The 22,764-nt window shown below is 43.5% G+C and overlaps 1 protein-coding gene across 2 annotated transcripts in view; it reads right to left on the bottom strand.

Annotated features, from left to right (window-relative positions):
- samhd1 (SAM domain and HD domain 1) overlaps nt 1-13,298 on the bottom strand; it is a 67,480-nt gene extending 54,182 nt beyond the window's left edge. The window contains exons 1-8 of one of the 2 annotated variants that reach the window (XM_046345470.1): nt 13,028-13,298; nt 6,038-6,104; nt 5,777-5,846; nt 4,812-4,972; nt 3,386-3,501; nt 3,141-3,211; nt 2,813-2,992; nt 2,189-2,289 (exon numbers count right to left, since the gene is read on the bottom strand). In XM_046345470.1, coding sequence (XP_046201426.1) covers nt 2,189-2,289; nt 2,813-2,992; nt 3,141-3,211; nt 3,386-3,501; nt 4,812-4,972; nt 5,777-5,846; nt 6,038-6,104; nt 13,028-13,211 — 950 coding nt within the window. In that variant the 5' untranslated portion in view covers nt 13,212-13,298. The remainder of the gene's footprint in view (nt 1-2,188; nt 2,290-2,812; nt 2,993-3,140; nt 3,212-3,385; nt 3,502-4,811; nt 4,973-5,776; nt 5,847-6,037; nt 6,105-13,027) is intronic. The other variant, XM_046345471.1, reaches the window with a different exon arrangement.
- Between the last annotated feature and the right edge of the window lie 9,466 nt (nt 13,299-22,764).

The following is a 22,764-nucleotide window of genomic DNA, read 5'->3' as shown; positions in this document are numbered from 1 at the left end:
CCCCAAGCCATAAGACTCCTGAACAGCTAATCAAAGGGCTACTCAGACCCCTCTTTTACACTGCTACTCTCCATTTATAATCTATGCATAGTCACTTTAACTCTACCTACATGTACATAATACCTCAATTACTTCGACTAGCCGGTGCCCCCACACATTGACTCTGTATCGGCACCCCCTGTAAAAAGCCTCGCTTGTTATTTTACTGCTGCTGTTAATTTGTTACTTTCATTTTCTACTTATCTATTTTTTTACCTAAGACTTCATGTAATTTTTTTCTTAACTTCTTAAAGCATTGTTGGTTAAGGGCTTGTAAGTAAGCATTTCACTATAAAGTCTATTTGGCGCATTTGACAAAAAAACGTTTTTACCAGCAAAAATATTTTTTCCCGCTAAAATTACACCAACTAAAATTACACCAATTACACCAACAAAACAGATGAGCATGCTTTGTAATGTTTCTGGAAAAAAAAGAAATGTAATACTAGAAAGAAGCTATGTGGTATATTGTTTAACCGTTTGCGTGTAGGGGGCAGTATTTTCATTTTTGGCAAAAACATACCCATTTGAAACGGCCTATTTCTCAGCCCCAGAAACTAGAATATGCATATAATTGTCAGATTAGGATAGAAAACACTCTAAAGTTTCCAAAACTGTCAAAATATTGTGTGTGAGTATAACAGAACTGATATTGCAGGCGAAAACCTGAGGAAAATCCAATCAGGAAGTGCCTCTTATTTTGAAACCTCTCTGTTCCTATACATGCCTATCCTCCATTTAAAGGGATATCAACCAGATTCCTTTTTCTATGGCTTCCCTAAGGTGTCCACAGTCTTTAGACATAGTTTCAGGCTTTTATTTTGAAACATTAGCGTGAGAGATCACATTGCGTAAGTGGATAGATGGGGGCTCTCAGAATGAGTTTTGAGTAACAGAGTAAAGAGGTAATTGTTTCTCCCGGTCCTTTTGAAAAACCTACACTCCCGGTTGATATATTATCAAATATATATTTTAAAAACAACCTGAGGATTGATTATAAAAAACGTTTGACATGTTTCTGTGGACATTATGGATATTATTTTGAATTTTCGTCTGCGTTGTGGATTTCTGAACATAACGCGACAAACAAACGGAGGTATATAAAAATAATCTTTATGGAACAAAATGAACATTTGTTATGTAACTGGGGGTCTCGTGAGTGAAAACTTCCGAAGATCATCAAAGGTAAACGATTAATTTGCTTTTCTGATTTTCGTGACCAAGCTACCTGATACTAAGTGTACTTAATGTTTTGTCATGCGATCGATAAACTTACACAAACGCTTGGATTGCTTTCGCTGTAAAGCATAATTTCAAAATCTGAGACGACAGGTGGATTAACAAAAGGCTAAGCTGTGTTCTGCAATATTGCACTTGTGATTTCATGAATATGAATATTTTTTTGAAATATTATTTGACTGTGGTATGCTATTCAGCGTTGCTGATGACAATTATCCCGCTACCGGGATGGGGTGCGTCAACAAGTTAATTTCATTTTTTTTGTGACCTGAATCTTTTAACCAAAATATCACAGATGAGACAAAAAAAATTCACCTGCCCCTTTAAGGGCGGGAGGTTACCGTGGTAGCATGACTCGAGTCATGTTAGTGCCTATGAGATTGAGTCTGACTAGTAGAAGATTTGTCTTCTCTTCCCTAGCAGTTGAAAGTCAAACATAGAGAAACAATGTAGCTTGTGAACAAAACAATGTAAATAGACAAGAAACACAAGGACCAAGTCTGACTTCAGTAGACTTCAGTTTCAAGTAAATTAGACCAACTTTTATAGTTTTATGCCTGTGAGCAGCGCTTCTGAAAATATATATTTCACTCAGCTATTCAGATGCGCACATTATAGCCAGACAGTGTTGAAGGTGGAATAGGCTATATAGGATTCATAGTTCTCACTGTGGAGCCCTGACCACCCACCAACGTGGCTGGTGTAATAAACATCTTACCTGCCAATGCCTAAATCTACACACATTTGGCAGGTGTTCATTTTAGGCCCTGAAGATTATTTAAGAAAAGTTACCCATACTATCTTCCTAATATACTCCAATGTTCCTATGTATTGTTAGATCTCTAATATAGCTTACTCCAGTAATTGATCATCGTTTCTAAAAGGGATAAACTCCAACTGGGGGACTCACCTGGCGAAGTAGTCCCACTTGTCTACATCGATGCCGTTCCTTTTGTTGGCCACAATCTCATAGAGGAAGGACTTCTCCTCTGGTCGGCCCTTATATGGCCACTGTGGAGGGAAAAAGAACAGACTCAGACTACAGACAGACATCCGAGTATGAAACTCCAAATGAGTTCAAATTAGTTTAAATTCAACCCGTAGTGAGGTCTGCACAACGCATCACCAGGGGCAAACTACCTGCCCTCCAGGACACCTACACCACCCGATGTCACAGGAAGGCCATAAAGATCATCAAGGACATCAACCACCCGAGCCACTGCCTGTTCACCCCCATATTCATGAAGTAATATTGATTGATGTTTGTTGACTGATTAATGTTGATTGATGATTGTAACGTTTACCGCCCTAGCGGTGAAGGTTTCAGTGAGGAGGCAACAAGGGTCAGAGTGGCTTTCAGGTGTTGATTTATTCAGTTTACCCCCAATTTATATTTTATATTTTGTTATCGTCATGTTTGGGCTTCTTCACCGAAACTTCCACCACTAGGGCGGTCTCCGTTACCATTGGTGTCAGAAGTGGGAAACGAACCCACACCTCCATGATTCTTAAATTGGTTGATTGACTGACTAACCGGCTCACTGGCTGGCTGACTTACTCCCTGGCTGAGGGGGACAGTGTTCTGTGGTCCAGCAATCTGCTCCTTGATGAAGACCAGGTCATCAGGAAGGACCAGGCCATGCTCCTTCATCGCCGGCTCCAAGGCGTTCTCACACACCAGGTGGTCAAACATGGCCAGGGACGCCTCCTCGTGCTGTAACACACACAACGTGAGCGTACACACAAATACAGATGACCTGTTTGAGCACACACAGGAAGATATTGACACAAACAACAGCACAGACATGTAGACAGAGCAAAAAAGGAGGAAACGAGAGAGGATGAGGAAAGAAAGGTCTTACATTCCACTTAGATTCTGGACGCACTTTGGGAATGAACATCCCATCAAACATATGGGAGAAAGGACCATGACCTGGAGAGTGAGAGAGATCACATTTATGAGAAAGGACCATGACCTGGAGATTGAGAGAGATCACATTTATGAGAAAGGACCATGACCTGGAGATTGAGAGAGATCACATTTATGAGAAAGTAAGATTGAAAAAAAAGTGTGTATATATGTATGTGGTGTGTGTGTGAGACTCACCCAGGTCGTGACAGAGACCGGCGATCTGGACACACAATATGTCTCTATGAGAGATGAAGAGCTCTGGTTGTCTCTCATTCAACTCCTGGACCAGCGAACCTGCCAGGTAGCCCACCCTGAAACACACGACCACAACAACCATTTTACAACTCAGGAAACCTGCTAGGTAACCACTGGGAACTGGGAGCTTAACGAAGGGGCTAGGGGCTGAAAAAGAACCAGGACAGTTTCTATTGTGCCTTTTGAAATCAAATCAAATCTTATTTGTCACATACACATGGTTAACAGATGTTAATGCGAGTGTAGCAAAATGCTTGTGCTTCGAGTTCCGACCATTCAGTAATATCTAACAAGTAATCTAACAATTTCACAACTACTACCTTTTAAACACAAGTGTAAAGGAATTAATAAGAATATGTACATAGAAATATATGGATGAGCGATGGCCGTGCGGCATAGGCAAGATGCAGTAGATGGTATAAAATACAGTATATACATATGATATGAGTAATGTAAGATATGTAAACATTATTAAAGTGGCATTGTTTAAAGTGGCAGCAGCCACTCAATGTTAGTGGTGGCTGGTTAACAGTCTGATGGCCTTGAGATAGAAGCTGTTTTTCAGTCTCTCGGTCCCAGCTTTGATGCACCTGTACTGACCTCACCTTCTGGATGATAGCGGGGTGAACAGGCAGTGGCTCGGGTGGTTGATGTCCTTGATGATCTTTATGGCCTTCCTGTGACATCGGGTGGTGTAGGTGTCCTGGAGGGCAGGTAGTTTGCCCCTGGTGATGCGTTGTGCAGACCTCACTACCCTCTGGAGAGCCTTACGGTTGTGGGCGAAGCAGTTGCGGTGATACAGCCCGACACGATGCTCTCGATTGTGCATCTGTAAATGTTTGTGAGTGCCAAATTTCTTCAGCCTCCTGAGGTTGAAGAGGCACTGTTGCACCTTCTTCACGATGCTGTCTGTGTGGGTGGACCAATTCAGTTTGTCCGTGATGTGTACGCCGAGGAACTTTTAAAAAACTTTCCACCTTCGCCACTACTGTCCCGTCGATGTGGATAGGGGGGTGCTCCCTCTGCTGTTTCCTGAAGTCAGTGATCATCTCCTTTGTTTTGCTGACGTTGAGTGTGAGGTTATTTTCCTGACACCACACACACTTTGAATGCAGGGTAGGGCCTCTAAAACCACATAGACTAAATGCCAATTTGCGCATGTACACTCCAAATCTTGGATTTAAAAAGGTGTACACACCCTATATAGGTCAAGCCCACACACCTTTAAACTATGAAGTGCTCAGGCACCCACACTTGTACTCTATGCTAGTGCATACTTACACACACTCCTACATACCCTATGAAGTGCTCAGGCACCCACACTTGTACTCTATGCTAGTGCATACTTACACACACTCCTACATACCCTATGGAGTGCTCGAAGCGGTTGTGGGAGGCTCCAGGGAAGACAAAGTATGTTCCTCCCAGCTGCTTAATGTGGCGGAGCCTCTGGAACTGAGGGGTGTCGATGATACGGACCAGCAGAGGATGCATCTCTACATGGCCATGGATGGGGTCATTAAACACCTACAGGAGACAATCATATATCTTATTGTTGATACTACTCTTCCTCTATTTTTCCCTCTCTGGAATAGAAAAGGGTGCAGCTCTAGGTATATGGCCGTGGTTAGAGTACTCTTGCAATAAAATTGAAAAACATTATAAAACAGGGAATAGAGAACATGACAAAAACCAGCTATTACTCAGGGTGTTTTACTTCTTTCACAATAATAAATAAATCAAATTAAAATGAAGTGCAATGTGGTTGAGGTGATTTTCTCTCCCATGCATTGTTCTCTATCTATACCTCTCCCTGTCCATCAGCCTCTCAATGTGAGCTCAAAGTCAATGTTTCCCCTTTTGCCAAATCATTTCCAGGTCAAACGTTTTCAGTGTAACCCTAAAGGACTAAAACCAGATATAAAGTAAGTAGAAAAGACAGTGGAGCCATATTGTTTTTTAATAAGATCACATTTAAGAACGAACAATCACCAACATAAAAACTAGACAAATCAGGGAGAATCTAAGATGTCATGGGGCCTCCATTGATTTTGTTATAATGTTTGAGTCACTCAAATAGCATAAGAACAAGGCATAATGTTAACTCAGCTCCATGGCAAAATGTGTAGAATTGCAGGATATTAACTTTGAAACTGCAACTTTTCTCTCAGCCCAATGACAAATACATAGAATAGCTGGAAACTAGCTTTAAACTTTAAAATTGTATTTCTGCCCCATAGTAAAATGTGTAGAATTTCAGAAAATTCAGTTTAAAAGAGCAACACTTGGTCTCTGCAGCCAAGAGGGCCTCTAAAACCTCTATTGCGTTACCTTGGTCTCTGCTGCAATCTGCCACAGCTTCCTCAGGCAGTGCAGAATCTGCAGCCGTGTGCCAAGAGGCCTGAGGAGAGAGAGAGTCCGTTCATAATCATGACACCAAAATCAGAACATCACAATCCTCAAGAAATTGACTAAGAGAAATCTGTCACAACAAATACACCAAAATTAGAAAGTGCACATTAGATTGACATACCACTGAAGATTGGTACACCGAAATGACCACACCCCATACCGAAACCACACCACACATACCCTATGCCCATATTCTCCAGATGTGTCTCTGTAAGGTATCGTAACCCCACTCCTGTGATCTGTTGCTCTGTGTGGGGAAAAACCAAACAAAAAGGACAGATCATCTTTCCTGTGTGCAAGTCTACCAACCTTCCTCTTCATTAGATAGAATCAGTTATTTGGCTGGAACAACCTTGATGCTGGGCACTAACAGATACCAGAGAGAAAGTAAGGAGGGTAGATTGTAATGGGAGATGGATGGGTGGTTACTTAGCCCAATAATGGATTAAAGGAGCCAAATGGTACTCCTTATGGTCGGGTGGGAAATGTACTTTTTGGTCCACCAGGGTGGAAAATTCATAAAGAAATCACAGAAAATGCATGCACATGTTTTGTAATGATAAAACACTTATTGAATGGTTTTGAAATGGATTAAAAGTGATGTCAAAGAAAAGAGCACGACAGATAGTAGTGGATATTAGAGTATGTTCCAGCGGGCAAGGTCTCCATATTTCTCTCTATTGTTTGAACCTATGCTGTACCACACCCCATGTTCACCACTGTAATGTTGAAACTCTTATCTTACAGAGCTGACAAACGCATAAAAAAATATTCTCACAAATTCGCTGTGTGACCACCTGAATCAAATCAAATTTTATTTGTCACATACACATGGTTAGCAGATGTTAATGCGAGTGTAGCGAAATGCTTGTGCTTCTAGTTCCGACAATGCAGTGATAACCAACAAGTAATCTAACTAACAATTCCAAAACTACTGTCTTATACACAATGTAAGGGGATAAGGAATATGTACATAAGGATATATGAATGAGTGATGGTACAGAGCAGCATGATCTTTATGGCCTTCCTGTAACATCGGGTGGTGTAGGTGTCCTGGAGGGCAGGTATTTTGCCCCCGGTGATGCGTTGTGCAGTCCTCACTACCCTCTGGAGAGCCTTACGGTTGAGGGTGGAGCAGTTGCCGTACCAGGCGGTGATACAGCCCGCCAGGATGCTCTCGATTGTGCATCTGTAGAAGTTTGTGAGTGCTTTTGGTGACAAGCCAAATTTCTTCAGCCTCCTGAGGTTGAAGAGGCGCTGCTGCGCCTTCTTCACGACGCTGTCAGTGTGAGTGGACCAATTCAGTTTGTCTGTGATGTGTATGCCGAGGAACTTAAAACTAGCTACCCTCTCCACTACTGTTCCATCGATATGGATAGGGGGGTGTTCCCTCTGCTGTTTCCTGAAGTCCACAATCATCTCCTTAGTTTTGTTGACGTTGAGTGTGAGGTTATTTTCCTGACACCACACTCCGAGGGCCCTCACCTCCTCCCTGTAGGCCGCCTCGTCGTTGTTGGTAATCAAGCCTACCACTGTTGTGTCGTCCGCAAACCTGCCAATGTGGATGGAAATATTACATTCTACCTGTCAATGCCAAAATGTACTAACATTTAGCTGGTGGCTAGTGTTAATTTCCCACCCTGCTTATAGTCCAAGGAGCTTATATGTTCTGTTTAAAAGGTTGAATTGGCTCTGGAAACCAAAACAGCCAAATACTCCATCTAAACGTAAATCGATTCTCAATTGCGGTACGGTTCTAGAAACAGAAATCCTTATACTTTCAGATCACATCAAAATAATACACACTTACTGTAAACTGTTTTAACACAGTTGCAGCAGGCAGTATCTTTTAGTGACAACACATTTGTGGTGTCTGTCTTCCGATTAATTAGCACAGGTAGACTATTCTGTTGTAGTCTGATGGTTGATGGGGAAAATGGTGGAAGTGAATGCCGAGTTCGAATCAAGCAGCACGTCGAGTGAAGCTGATGAAGATTAATGTTCTGAATGGACAACAGTCGAAAACTGAAATAAAAAATGAATTGTCAAACATTGGAGTGAAGGATACATCTATGAATGGCTTCTTGTTGCGTTTGTTGAGTAAGGATGTATTTGGAAAACCCACTTGAGGTGTTGAAAATGGTGAAGTGTATGCTGGGAAAACACAAGACTGTCAGAGTGACAAGGAGTGGTCTTATTTTGATTCATTGCAGTGGGCCTTAATAAAATAATTCGGACAAGAAGAGTTTTGTACTTTGAACTTCGGAGTAGAGAGCCCGTCAAAGGAGTCATCTCAGGGGTGCCGAAGGATGTTCAGATTTAATACCTGAAGAGAATTTCTGGTGTGGTTGGTGCCTGGAGTCTGACTGGGTGAATGGAGAACGAGGAAAGTCAAGCGGTCCTGTTGTTTTATAAAGAGCATCTACCTTCACATGTGAAGTTTGGTTATGTAAGATACGCTGTACGAGCTTTCATCCCCAAACCACTGCAGGTGTAAGAACTGTAAAGGATTGGACCATGTTTCAAGTGTGTGCAGACGGACAGAGTGAAGAACGGTGCACGGAAGGACGACGGTAACTATTAAGTTCTGACGTCTGCATTGGCAGCAATTTCGCGGAGCTGTTGTCAAGGAAGTGGGTTTGTGTTGATACAGGATGTACTGCCCCGAATTACCATCAACCAACCATGTAAATGCAGAGCAATACAAAGCCCTCCGTGTTGTTATACAATTTGGGAACGCCATGGCAATGCGGCATGGAGCTCGATTTGGCCTCTGGAGGAGCCGAAATTTTGTCACACCATCCATACGGAGCCTCCGACCACATTTTTGGATCAAGCATGAATTGGCTTTTAGTCAACTTTTTTATGTACCTTGATTTAACTAGGGAAGTTCAGTTAAGAACAAATTCTTATTTTACAAGGCCTAACCCTGAGCAAGGCAGTTATCCCACTGTTCCCCGGGCGGCAATGACGTGGATGTTGATTATGGCACTTAAATGCTGAAGACACATTTCAGTTGAATGCATTCAGTTATACAACTGACTAGGTATCAACCCTTCCCCTAACCCTCCTCGAACCCTGACAATGCTGGGCCAATTGTGCGCCACCCTATGGAACTCCCGATCTTGGCCGGTTGTGATACAGCCTGGGATCGAACCAGGGTCTGTAGTGACGCCTCTAGCAATGAGATGCAATGCCTTAGACCCGTGCACCACTCGGGAGCCCAATGGATTAGTTCACTGAGTGTAACGACCCTGTGTTTATAAGCGGGGATATCGACACTGCCACACAAGCATGCTTTTGGGGCACAGTTTATAGCGCACTGAACTTCGGGCTAGAAGGTTGAAGCCCATTCCTGACAGAGCTGGAGTAACTGAGTCAGGTTTGTAGGCCTCCTTGCTCGCACACGCTTTTTCAGTTCTGCCCACAAATTTTCTATAGGATTGAGGTCAGGACTTTGTGATGGCCACTCCAATACCTTGACTTTTTGTCCTGAAGCCATTTTGCCACAACTTTGGAAGTATGCTTGGGATCATTGTCCATTTGGAAGACCCATTTGTGACCAAACTTTAACTTCCTGACCCATGTCTTGAGATGTTGTTTCAATATATCCACATAATTTTCTGACCTCATGATGCCATCTATTTTGTGAAGTGCACCAGTCCCTCCTTCAGCAAAGCACCCCCACAACATGATGCTGCCACCCCCATGCTTCACGGTTGGGATGGTGTTCTTCGGCTTACAAGCCTTCCCCCTTTTCCTCCAAACATAACGATGGTCATTCTGACCAAACAGTTCTATTTTTGTTTACCAGACCAGAGGACATTTCTCCAAACAGTACAATCTTTGTCCCCATGTGCAGTTGCAAACTGTAATCTGGCTTTTTTTAATGGCGGTTTAGGAGCAGTGGCTTCTTCCTTGCTGAGCGGCCTTTCAGGTTATGTCGTTTCCTCCAGCGTCCCACCTGACAGGTCGCTCCTACCAGGTGGCGTGGCGAGAATCTGTCTCCTCACCACGCGCTCTCACCACTGGTGTCCCCCAGGGCTCTGTTCTAGGCCCTCTCCTATTCTCGCTATACACCAAGTCACTTGGCTCTGTCATAACCTCACATGGTCTCTCCTATCATTGCTATGCAGACGACACACAACTAATCTTCTCCTTTCCCCCTTCTGATGACCAGGTGGCGAATCGCATCTCTGCATGTCTGGCAGACATATCAGTGTGGATGACGGATCACCACCTCAAGCTGAACCTCGGCAAGACGGAGCTGCTCTTCCTCCCGGGGAAGGACTGCCCGTTCCATGATCTCGCCATCACGGTTGACAACTCCATTGTGTCCTCCTCCCAGAGCGCTAAGAACCTTGGTGTGATCCTGGACAACACCCTGTCGTTCTCAACCAACATCAAGGCGGTGGCCCGTTCCTGTAGGTTCATGCTCTACAACATCCGCAGAGTACGACCCTGCCTCACACAGGAAGCGGCGCAGGTCCTAATCCAGGCACTTGTCATCTCCCGTCTGGATTACTGCAACTCGCTGTTGGCTGGGCTCCCTGCCTGTGCCATTAAACCCCTTCAACTCATCCAGAACGCCGCAGCCCGTCTGGTGTTCAACCTTCCCAAGTTCTCTCACGTCACCCCGCTCCTCCGTTCTCTCCACTGGCTTCCAGTTGAAGCTCGCATCCGCTACAAGACCATGGTGCTTGCCTACGGAGCTGTGAGGGGAACGGCACCTCAGTACCTCCAGGCTCTGATCAGGCCCTACACCCAAACAAGGGCACTGCGTTCATCCACCTCTGGCCTGCTCACCTCCCTACCACTGAGGAAGTACAGCTCCCGCTCAGCCCAGTCAAAACTGTTCGCTGCTCTGGCCCCCCAATGGTGGAACAAACTCCCTCACGACGCCAGGACAGCGGAGTTAATCACCACCTTCCAGAGACACCTGAAACCCCACCTCTTTAAGGAATACCTAGGATAGGATAAGTATTCCCCCCCCCTTTAAGATTTAGATGCACTATTGTAAAGTGACTGTTCCACTGGATGTCATAAGGTGAATGCACCAATTTGTAAGTCGCTCTGGATAAGAGCGTCTGCTAAATGACTTAAATGTAAATGTAAATCTTCACAAGGTCCTTTGCTGTTGTTCTGGGATTGATTTGCACTTTTCACACCAAAGTAGGTTCATCTCTAGGACACAGAACGCGTCTATTTCCTGAGCGGTATGACGGCTGCGTGGTCCCATGGTGTTTATACTTCCATACTATTGTTTGGACAGATGAACGTGGTACCTTCAGGTGTTTTCGAAATTGCTCCCAAGAATGAACCAGACTTGTGGAGGTTTACAATTTCTTTTCTGAGTTCCTGGCTGATTTCTTTTGATTTTCCGATGATGTCCAGCAAAGAGGCACTGAGTTTGAAGGTCGGCCTTGAAATACATCCACAGGTACACCTCCAATTGACTCAAATGATGTCAATTAGCCTATCAGAGACTTCTAAAGCCATGACATCATTTTCTGGAATTTTCCAAGCTGGTTAAAGGCACAGTCAACTTAGTGTAAGTAAACTTCTGATCCACTGGATTGTGATACAGTGAATTAAGTGAAATAATCTGTCTGAACAATTGTTGGAAAATTACTTGTGCCATGCAGAAAAGTAGATGTCTTAACCGACTTGCCAAAACTACAACCTAAGTGTATGTAAATGTCCGACTTCAACTGTAGTTAGCCTAGCTAGGGTACTGTAGTTCAAAGGACAATGTAAATGAGTCTTTAGGGTAGCGAACAGCCCAGTACATCACTGGGGCCAAGCTTCCTTCCATCCAGGACCTCTATACCAGGATGTGTCAGAGGAAGACCCTATAGAGGGTAGTGCGAACAGCCCAGTACGTCACTGGGGCCAAGCTTCCTTCCATCCAGGACCTCTATACCAGGCGATGTCAAAGGAAGGCCCTAAAAATGGTCAAAGACTCCAGCCACCCTAGTTATAAACTGTTCTCTCTGCTACCACACGGCAAGAGGTACCGGAGCACCAAGTGTAGGTCCAAGAGGTTTCTAAACAGCTTCTACCCCCAAGCCATAAGACTCCTGAACATCTAGTCAAATGGCTACCCAGACTATTCACATTGCCCCCCCCCCCCCCCCCACCACTGCCACTCGGTTGTCATCTATGAATAGTCACTTTAATTAACTCTACCCACATGTACATGCTACCTCAACTAACCGGTGCCCCCACACATTGACTCTGTACCAGCACCCCCATGTATTTATTGATATTTTTTTAAGGCTCCTCTTTAATTACTTGTAACTTAAATATCTTATTCTTCTGCATATTTTTTAACTGCACTGTCGGTTAGGGGCTTGTAAGTAAACATTTCACTGTAAGGTCTACTACACCTGTTGTATCCAGCATTTCACTGTAATGTCTACTACACCTGTTGTATTCAGCATTTCACTGTAAGGTCTACTACACCTGTTGTATTCAGCATTTCACTGTAAGGTCTACTACACCTGTTGTATTCAGCATTTCACTGTAAGGTCTACTACACCTGTTGTATTCAGCATTTCACTGTAAGGTCTACTACACCTGTTGTATTCAGCATTTCACTGTAAGGTCTACTACACCTGTTGTATTCAGCATTTCACTGTAAGGCCTACTACACCTTTTGTATTCAGCATTAAACTGTAAGGTCTACTACACCTGTTGTATTCAGCATTTCACTGTAAGGTCTACTACACCTGTTGTATTCAGCATTTCACTGTAATGTCTACTACACCTGTTGTATTCAGCATTTCACTGTAAGGTCTACCTACACCTGTTGTATTCAGCATTTCACTGTAAGGTCTACCTACACCTGTTGTATCCAGCATTTCACTGTAATGTCTACTACACCTGTTGTATTCAGCATTTCACTGTAAGGTCTACTACACCTGTTGTATTCAGCATTTCACTGTAAGGTCTACTACACATGTTGTCTTCGGTGCATGTGACTAATACAATTTGATTTTAGCAAACAACAGCTGATCTAGTGGGCTAGCAATTCCTCTGCTGCTGACCCAGTCACTTTCTCTGCAGTTTAGTTTACAGTTACAAGCAACATTGGCTTGGTCATTCAAATATCATGTGTATGTAGCTCGTTAGTGAAGACATGCAAAACAGTGACCACAACAATCGAACCTCTGAATTTCTCCTCCCATATCCCGAGCCCTTCCAGACGCATGTATCTGCATGTGTCCTCGACAGTCCACTGCCTTAAGTCCCCGTCCCGCGACAGCCCGGCATAAACTCTCTCCTCCGGGGTATTGAAATGGTCACTGTCCGCAGTCGGTAAATCTTCTCTGGAGCGCTTTCGCCTATCCATATTGATCGGTAATAGAAGAATGCCGGTAACAAAATAAAACAGCGCTCTCGTGGTAAACCACACCTTCTTCTTTGGGATTGGGTTGGCGGATCGTAGCCAACTTTAAGGCGCATACACTGCCGCCTACTGTATTGGAGTGTGGGGCCAGTCACAGCCTACCGACATGAATTTCCGCTAATACAAAATTGGGAAAAAGGAAAATGACCCTGCCAACTATTAGCCCTCACTAAACTCTCCCCATTTTACCATTTAAAATAAATATTATGCAGAAAAACCTTGCAATACAGTTAACCATGACTATGAATGCTAAGAAACCCACTTTACTGAAGCACATATTTATTCCTCTCCCACTCTATTGGTCTCTGCCTCCTTATCCTATCATGATCCCTCACCCCGTACCCATCTTCCTCTACCACTCTCTTCACTGCTTCAGCAAATGACACTTTCTGTACTACTCTGACCCTGGCCACATCAACCTGCTTTTCTCTCACCGGACACCTCCGATCTCCAGCCCCATGAGCACCCCCAAAGCATATACACAAAACTTTCTCCACTGATACACCACATTCCTTCGTCTCATGCCCTTGTTGAATGCTTGCACTGAAACAAGCAGAAAACAAAACAAAATTAGGATAACGAAAACTAGATTTTGGTATCTTAAAAGGTAAAATTGTGTTATGCCTAATATGCCAATTCATATTATTTCTCCAAAATGATTTATTGTTACTCAATTTGAGTAATTTGTGACTCACAACCTGGATTCGGTCTTATGTAGCAAATTTTTTTATTGTGTTTTTATATTGGATAATTCTGCTTTGAAAGTAACTTGTAAACTCACGTTTGATAAAATGACCTTTGAATGTTTTGGTATCTAGTGAAGAGCACCTCTTTGTCTACAACCATTCAGCATTGTTCACAACCTCTTAAGCTTTAGCCCCACCCATTCAGCATTGTTCACAACCTCTTAAGCTTTAGCCCCACCCATTCAGCATTGTTCACAACCTCTTAAGCTTTAGCCCCACCCATTCAGCATTGTTCACAACCTCTTAAGCTTTAGCCCCACCCATTCAGCATTGTTCACAACCTCTTAAGCTTTAGCCCCACCCATTTAGCATTGTTCACAACCTCTTAAGCTTTAGCCCCACCCATTCAGCATTGTTCACAACCTCTTAAGCTTTAGCCCCACCCATTCAGCATTGTTCACAACCTCTTAAGCTTTAGCCCCACCCATTCAGCATTGTTCACAACCTCTTAAGCTTTAGCCCCACCCATTCAGCATTGTTCACAACCTCTTAAGCTTTAGCCCCACCCATTCAGCATTGTTCACAACCTCTTAAGCTTTAGCCCCACCCATTCAGCATTGTTCACAACCTCTTAAGCTTTAGCCCCACCCATTTAGCATTGTTCACAACCTCTTAAGCTTTAGCCCCACCCATTCAGCATTGTTCACAACCTCTTAAGCTTTAGCCCCACCCATTCAGCATTGTTCACAACCTCTTAAGCTTTAGCCCCACCCATTCAGCATTGTTCACAACCTCTTAAGCTTTAGCCCCACCCATTCAGCATCGTTCACAACATCTTAAGCTTTAGCCCCACCCATTTCGTTTCGCTCTCGGAGCGCACATTTGACGCTCTGACTGATGATTTGTTTACCTCTGGATAACATGAACACAGCCTAACCAGCTCTGCTGGCAACAATTTCATTACGCTTTTTTGCAGATGTTTACTGACACCGGCCATATTCAATGGGTGTTGTACACTTTAGTGTAAGACATGTAGCTAACTAGGTAAACAATAAACCTAGCTAGGTAAACAACGTGTAACATCACACACGTCACATAACGAGCAAGCCAGCTAACGTTAGCTAGTTAAGGGAAACTGACCTGACCAAAGATCTCCACCCATCTCTCAGTTTCACAGGCATCTGTCTCCTACAGTACCATTAACTTCTGATGTAAAAACCACTCTCTTTTACTCCTTTATATACTACCCTTCTGAGTATAACAATGTTCAAGTTTAAACCAGAATCTAACAGGCCCCAGCCTGGAACAATAGCTTCCTAATGTTCAACTTACATAAACTTGGAAATGACTTTTATAAATGAACAAACAATGATAACAAGACATGAACAAAAAAAATAAGAATAAATGAAGTAACAATGATAACAAGGTTTACAAACTCAGAGACTTATGGGATCTGTTATATTATCACACCATACACACATTTATTTCCATCTTTCATCATACAACAAAATGCCATTCCAGCTGAATCTGCTGGCTTGCTCCATGTCAGCTGGAGAGGCTTTTAGTTTTTCCAATTTCTCCTCCTGGTTCCTAAGAGAGTAATAGCACAAGATTTGGAAAGCAACAAAAAAGACACACAAACATAACAGCATTAATACCGAGTTAAGATATGCACAATTATCTCTGGGTTCGAGCCCAGGCTCTGTCGCAGCCGGCCGCGACCGGGAGGCCCATGGGCGCCGCACAATTGGCCTAGCGGCGTCCGGGTTAGGGAGGGTTTGGCCGGCAGGGATATCCTTGTCTCATCGCGCACTAGCGACTCCTGTGATGGGCCGGGCGCAGTGCACGCTGACCAGGTCGCCAGGTGTACGGTGTTTCCTCCGACACATTGGTGCGGCTGGCTTCCAGGTGGGATGCGCGCTGTGTTAAGAAGCAGTGCGGCTTGGTTGGGTTGTGTTTTGGAGGATGCATGGCTCTTGACCTTCGCCTCTCCCGAATCCGTGCGGGAGTTGTAGCGATGAGACAAGACAGTAATTACTAACAATCGGATACCATAAAATTGGGGAGAAAAAAGGAGAACTTAAACAAATATATATATATATTAAAATATATGCACAATTATATATGCATGACAACGCAAAGTTTGATAACATGACAATTCCCACGCTCTCTTAGCCTGACTTTGCCTTCAGGATACTTTTCTCCCGAAGTTGGCAAAAATGAATGCCCTTAACGCCTCCTCATGCTTTCGCCCAGTCTTCCCCGTCAGACTACAGGATCCAAGAGGTGTTCCCAAGCCATGTCATTCTCCCTTTGCTCCCCATCATCCTCCTCCATATTATATTAGCCACCCGATATATTAGTGCGGTAGCCTTAATCAGTTTTACCTCATCTTGAGGTAACTCAACACTGTGTATTCGTTTTAACATCAATGCACATGATATCCCAACAATATCACCAAAGTAACCCCCGCTATTACTAACACAGCTCCTGACCCATATTTCACAATACCCCTCATTTGCAATGTAGTCCAGTTCCATGCAGTTAATAGAGCATCCTTTGCGACTAGCACTGCTCTTTCTGTTACTGTCCCTACAGCGACTGCCGTGAGAATAGCTTTTGCCCAGAATCTGTCTCCTGCTCTATTATCTCCGTGGTTTTTTGGTCTAGGACTGAACCTGACAGATACTCCCTACCTGTCTCCTGCTCTATTATCTCCATGGTTTTCTGGTCTAGGACTGAACCTGACAGATACTCCCTACCTGTCTCCTATCTCCATTATCTTCATGGTTTTCTGGTCTAGGACTGAACCTGTCAGATCCTCCCTACCTGTCTCCTACTCTCCTATTATATCTGTGGTTTACTGGTCTAGGACTGAACCTGTCAGATACTCCCTCCCTGTCTCCTACTCTCCTATTATCTCAGTGGTTTACTGGTCTAGGACTGAACCTGTCAGATACTCCCTCCCTGTCTCCTGCTCTATTATCTCCTTGGTTTACTGGTCTAGGACTGAACCTGTCAGATACTCCCTACCGGTCTCCTGCTCTCCTATTATCTCAGTGGTTTTCTGGTCTAGGACTGAACCTGTCAGATACTCCCTACCGGTCTCCTGCTCTCCTATTATCTCCGTGGTTTTCTGGTCTAGGACTGAACCTGTCAGATACTCCCTACCGGTCTCCTGCTCTCCTATTATCTCAGTGGTTTACTGGTCTAGGACTGAACCTGTCAGATACTCCCTCCCTGTCTCCTGCTCTATTATCTCCTTGGTTTACTGGTCTAGGACTGAACCTGTCAGATACTCCCTACCGGTCTCCTGCTCTCCTATTATCTCCGTGGTTTTCTGGTCTAGGACTGAACCTGTCAGATACTCCCTACCGGTCTCCTGCTCTCCTATTATCTCCGTGGTTTTCTGGTCTAGGACTGAACCTGTCAGATACTCCCTACCCGTCTCCTGCTCTCCTGTTATCTCCGTGGTTTTCTGGTCTAGGACTGAACCTGTCAGATACTCCCTACCTGTCTCCCAGTTCATTCCCTGGTCCTTAGCCACCTCCAATGGCCTCCTGTGTTCTGCCACAGTTGGAACCTGTGGATAATACTTCCTGTGATCAAGTTAGGTACAACTCTCTCATCCCAAGGCAGATCTACCCCCCACCCGTTTGTGAACACCCTTGTTACAGTGTAAATGACCTAGACCTTTGGTTCTCATATTCCCCCCTTAGGATGTTGTCCTGAATATAATTACCCCAACAAGCTATCTTTCCCCAGGTTCGTGTTCTACTGGTGTCTAAAACTCTCCCTGACCACTTCACTCCCCTAGTTGCTGTACTAAAGGGCATTTCTGGTAGCATTAGTCTGAAAGTTATCGACTGTGCATCAGCTGATCTATAATCCTGGCACATGGCGTCCATCTGTGGCAACAGAGTAAATCTACTTTTGTTCTCTAAACTCTCAGTATTATTACGTTCTTTCCACACTCCTGTCTGTAATAAAACCACACCCTTTTCAGAACAACCTACATCCAATGTGCTAGTTCTGTTCAATTGGCTCAACCCATATCACCATACCTTTGTCATTAGTGACCTGTCTATTATCCGAGGCATTAGCATTGACTTTACCCCAATGCATTCTCGTGTCTTCATATTTAGCAACCCATTCTATGCTAATAGTCAATCTATCGTCGTTACATGGTTCAGTAACCATCAAAGCAACCGACACTAAAACTGTGCCGGTTAAAATAACTCCCAGACCCAACTGCTTGTCTACAGTGGACTCTATTCTCCCTCTCTCTCTTTAGCTCTGCTTCCGCTGCCATGGCGTTCCCAAAGCCTTACATACTGCTTGTAGCACTTTAGATGTGAAATGGTTCCTTGAAAGGAATCTAATGTCCGAAATAAGCCCCATCTCGGTATCACTTCCCTTGAAACTCCCAATGCACCGCTTTATTGACAACGTTTTGATCCGAAACGAAGATCCATTTAACAGTGTGAGGGCCTTCTTGTTCTATTCGATTATCATTAATGGACATTCTTTAGGGGTTGATATATTTTTTGTTAGGGCAAATCAAGTTGGACATTTTAATGTGGAAATTAAACATTTTAGAAGTATTTTTAAACCATGAATACACTATAAGTTTGAATTTCAAATTCATGCAGGAAGAGATAGAGCATCTGTAAGTCATCATCATCCAACATTGTGGCCTTCCATTACAGAGCTTTGCTTTGGTGTGGTTGAGGCCGAAACATTCATATCTGTTGTGTTCCTCCTCTGTATTCACAATTCCTTATTTATATTAGGGATTGTGTTTATGCTTGTCGATGAAAAGTCTACAAAACTATGAGCAGACCAGTATTTATTTTGAATACATGGAATTGGATTCTGAGGGTTGAATCCTGCACACAATGTGATTATTTTCCTTCTTTTTTTTTCGATCAGGAATTATATAAAATTGTTGGTGTATGAAAGTAATCCCTGATCTAATGTATATGCTTAAACTTAGTAGGGTAACAGCATTTTGTGGCCTGCAGGAGACCTAGGTTAGAAACTAGTCTGTCCCGTTGGTGCCGTGACCTGGATAGGTATGTGTGAGGAAGTGAAATGGGTGGTTCTGTAAACCATGCTTATGTGTTTATAAACCTTTTTTACCTAAAGAGGTTAAAGTGGCAGGCCAGTAAATGGAGGGTTGCCATTTTGAATCCAAGGACTGACAGGAAAAATCTGGTGGGTGTGAGCTAGACTAGCTGGTGTAATCAACTTAGTTCAAATCACATCGCATTTTATTTCTCACATGCGCCGAATACAGCGCGTCTCGACTTTACCTCTAAATGCTTGCTGACGAGCAACTTCCTAATGAAGCAGAGTAAACAATTAATACAAATAAATAGTAACACAAAAAGAAAAAATACACAAGAATGAAGCTACAGTATATACAGGGAGTAATGGACCAGAGACACTTTTTACCCTGCTGAACTATGTAGCCTAGAAGTTAGACGGGTGGCCCAAATACCCGAGGGTTGCTGGTTTGAATCCTGGGTCTAATTGGACAAATCTGGTGGATGTGAACTGGCAAATGGAGGGTTGCTGGTATCTAATTCTAGATTCCATCTCCTGCTGTTGTGCCCTTGAGCAACGCACAACTGCAAAACAATTCCAAGATGTAATCTTTGTCTTTATCTCAGGGAGCAATGCAATCTTCAGGTCCCACACAAAATTACACAACATACAAGCGCGGTTCACCAAATGACCAAACCAGCCTCTGTTATACTTTTAGCCCCATCTGGGCAGAGACTGGATTGTAACCCAGGTCTCTCTAACCCAGTATACCACAAGGTCTCAAGCAAGGTTACTCATCATGCAGCCCAACAAGTATACCGTGGGGTGCTGGACCCAGTCAGGTCTTTATATAACAAGTCATACTGTGGGGTGTTGGACCCAGTCAGGTCTTTATATAACAATATAACAAGTCATACTGTGGGGTGTTGGACCCAGTCAGGTCTTTATATAACAAGTCATACTGTGGGGTGTTGGACCCAGTCAGGTCTTTATATAACAAGTCATACTGTGGGGTGTTGGACCCAGTCAGGTCTTTATATAACAAGTCATACTGTGGGGTGTTGGACCCAGTCAGGTCTTTATATAACAAGTCATACTGTGGGGTCCTGGACCCAGTCAGGTCTTTATATAACAAGTCATACTGTGGGGTGTTGGACCCAGTCAGGTCTTTATATAACAAGTCATACTGTGGGGTCCTGGACCCAGTCAGGTCTTTATATAACAAGTCATACTGTGGGGTCCTGGACCCAGTCAGGTCTTTATATAACAAGTCATACTGTGGGGTGTTGGACCCAGTCAGGTCTTTATATAACAAGTCATACTGTGGGGTGTTGGACCCAGTCAGGTCTTTATATAACAAGTCATACTGTGGGGTGCTGGACCCAGTCAGGTCTTTATATAACAATATAACAAGTCATACTGTGGGGTGTTGGACCCAGTCAGGTCTTTATATAACAAGTCATACTGTGGGGTGTTGGACCCAGTCAGGTCTTTATATAACAAGTCATACTGTGGGGTGCTGGACCCAGTCAGGTCTCTATATAACAATATAACAAGTCATACTGTGGGGTGTTGGACCCAGTCAGGTCTTTATATAACAATATAACAAGTCATACTGTGGGGTGTTGGACCCAGTAAGGTCTTTATATAACAAGTCATACTGTGGGGTGTTGGACCCAGTCAGGTCTCTATATAACAAGTCATACTGTGGGGTGCTGGACCCAGTCAGGTCTTTATATAACAAGTCATACTGTGGGGTGTTGGACCCAGTCAGGTCTTTATATAACAATATAACAAGTCATACTGTGGGGTGTTGGACCCAGTCAGGTCTTTATATAACAATATAACAAGTCATACTGTGGGGTGTTGGACCCAGTCAGGTCTTTATATAACAATATAACAAGTCATACTGTGGGGTGATGGACCCAGTCAGGGTGGGCAGAGTTGCAAAGAAAAAGCCATATCTCAGACTGGCCAATACAAATGAAATAATAAAATGGGCAAAAGAACAAACACTGGACAGAGGAACTCTGCCTAGAAGGCCAGCATCCCGGAGTCGCCTCTTCACTGTTGATGTTGACTGGTGTTTAGCGGGTAATATTAAATGAAGCTGCCAGTTGAGGATTTGCAAGGCGTCTGTTTCTCAAACTAGACACTGTAGTGTAATCGTCCTCTTACTCAGTTGTGCACCGGGGCCTCCCATTTCTCAGAACAAGAACAGACTGCTGAGTTTCAGAATAAATGTATTTGTGTCTAGCCATTTTGATCCTGTAATCGAACCCACAAATGCTGATGCTCCAGATATACAGTTGAAGTCGGAAGTTTACATACACCTTAGCCAAATACATTTAAACTCCGTTTTTCACAATTCCTGACATTTAATCCTAGTAACAATTCCCTGTCTTAGGACAGTTAGAATCACCACTTTATTTTAAGAATGTGAAATGTCAGAATAATAGTAGAGAGAATTATTTATTTCATCACATTCCCCGTGGGTCAGAAGATTACATGCACTCAATTAGTATTTGGTAGCATTGCCTTTAAATTGTTTAACTCGGGTCAAACATTTTGGGTAGCCTTCCACAAGCTTCCCACAATAAGTTGGGTGAATTTTGGCCCATTCCTCCTGACAGAGCTGGTGTAACTGAGTCAGGGTTGTAGGCCTCCTTGCTCGCACACGCTTTTTCAGTTCCGCCCACACATTTTCTATGGGATTGAGGTCAGGGCTTTGTGATGGCCACTCCAATACCTTGACTTTGTTGCCCTTAAGCCATTTTGCCACAACTTTGTAAGTATGCCTGGGGTCATTGTCCTTTTGGAAGACCCATTTGCGACCAAGCGGTTGGGATGGTGTACCCTTTTTCCTCCAAACATAACGATGGTCATTATGGCCAAAGTTATATATATATATATATATATATATATATATATATATATATATATATATATATATATATATATATATATATACATTTTTTTATACATTTCTCAAAAAAGTAAGATCTTTGTCCCCATGTGCAGTTGCAAACTGTAGTCTGGCTTTTTTTATGGCAGTTTTGGAGCAGTGGCTTCTTCCTTGCTGAGCGGCCTTTCAGGTCATGTTGATATTGGACTCGTTTTACTGTGGATATAGATACTTTTGTACCTGTTTCCTCCAGCATCTTCACAAGGTCCTTTGCTGTTGTTCTGGGATTGACTTGCATTTTTAACACCAAAGTACTTTCACGCGCGTCTCCTTCCTGAGCGGTATGATGGCTGCATGGTCCCATGGTGTTTATACTTGCGGTCTATTGCTTGTACAGATGAACGTGGTACCTCCAGGCGTTTGGAAATTGCTCCCAAGGATAAGCCAGACTTGTGGAGGTCTACAATTTTTATTCCGAGGTCTTGGCTGATTTCTTTTAATAATAATATATAATAATAATAATAATATATGCCATTTAGCAGACGCTTTTATCCAAAGCGACTTACAGTCATGTGTGCATACATTCTACGTATGGGTGGTCCCGGGGATCGAACCCACTACCCTGGCGTTACAAGCGCCATGCTCTACCAACTGAGCTACAGATGTAGCTCAGATACCATGATACCATGATGTCAAGCAGAGGCATTGAGTTTGAAGGTAGGCCTTAAAATACACCCACAGGTTACACCTCCAATTGACTCAAATTATGTCAATTAGCCTATCAGCTTCTAAAGCCATTACATCATTTTCTGGAATTTTACAAGCTGTTTAAAGGCATGGTCAACTTAGTGTATGT

Source organism: Oncorhynchus gorbuscha, linkage group LG04 (genome assembly GCF_021184085.1).
Source record: "Oncorhynchus gorbuscha isolate QuinsamMale2020 ecotype Even-year linkage group LG04, OgorEven_v1.0, whole genome shotgun sequence".
Taxonomy (NCBI): domain Eukaryota; kingdom Metazoa; phylum Chordata; class Actinopteri; order Salmoniformes; family Salmonidae; genus Oncorhynchus; species Oncorhynchus gorbuscha.
The sequence above is the reverse complement of the archived record's forward strand: the minus strand, read 5'-3'. Positions and strand labels throughout refer to the sequence as shown.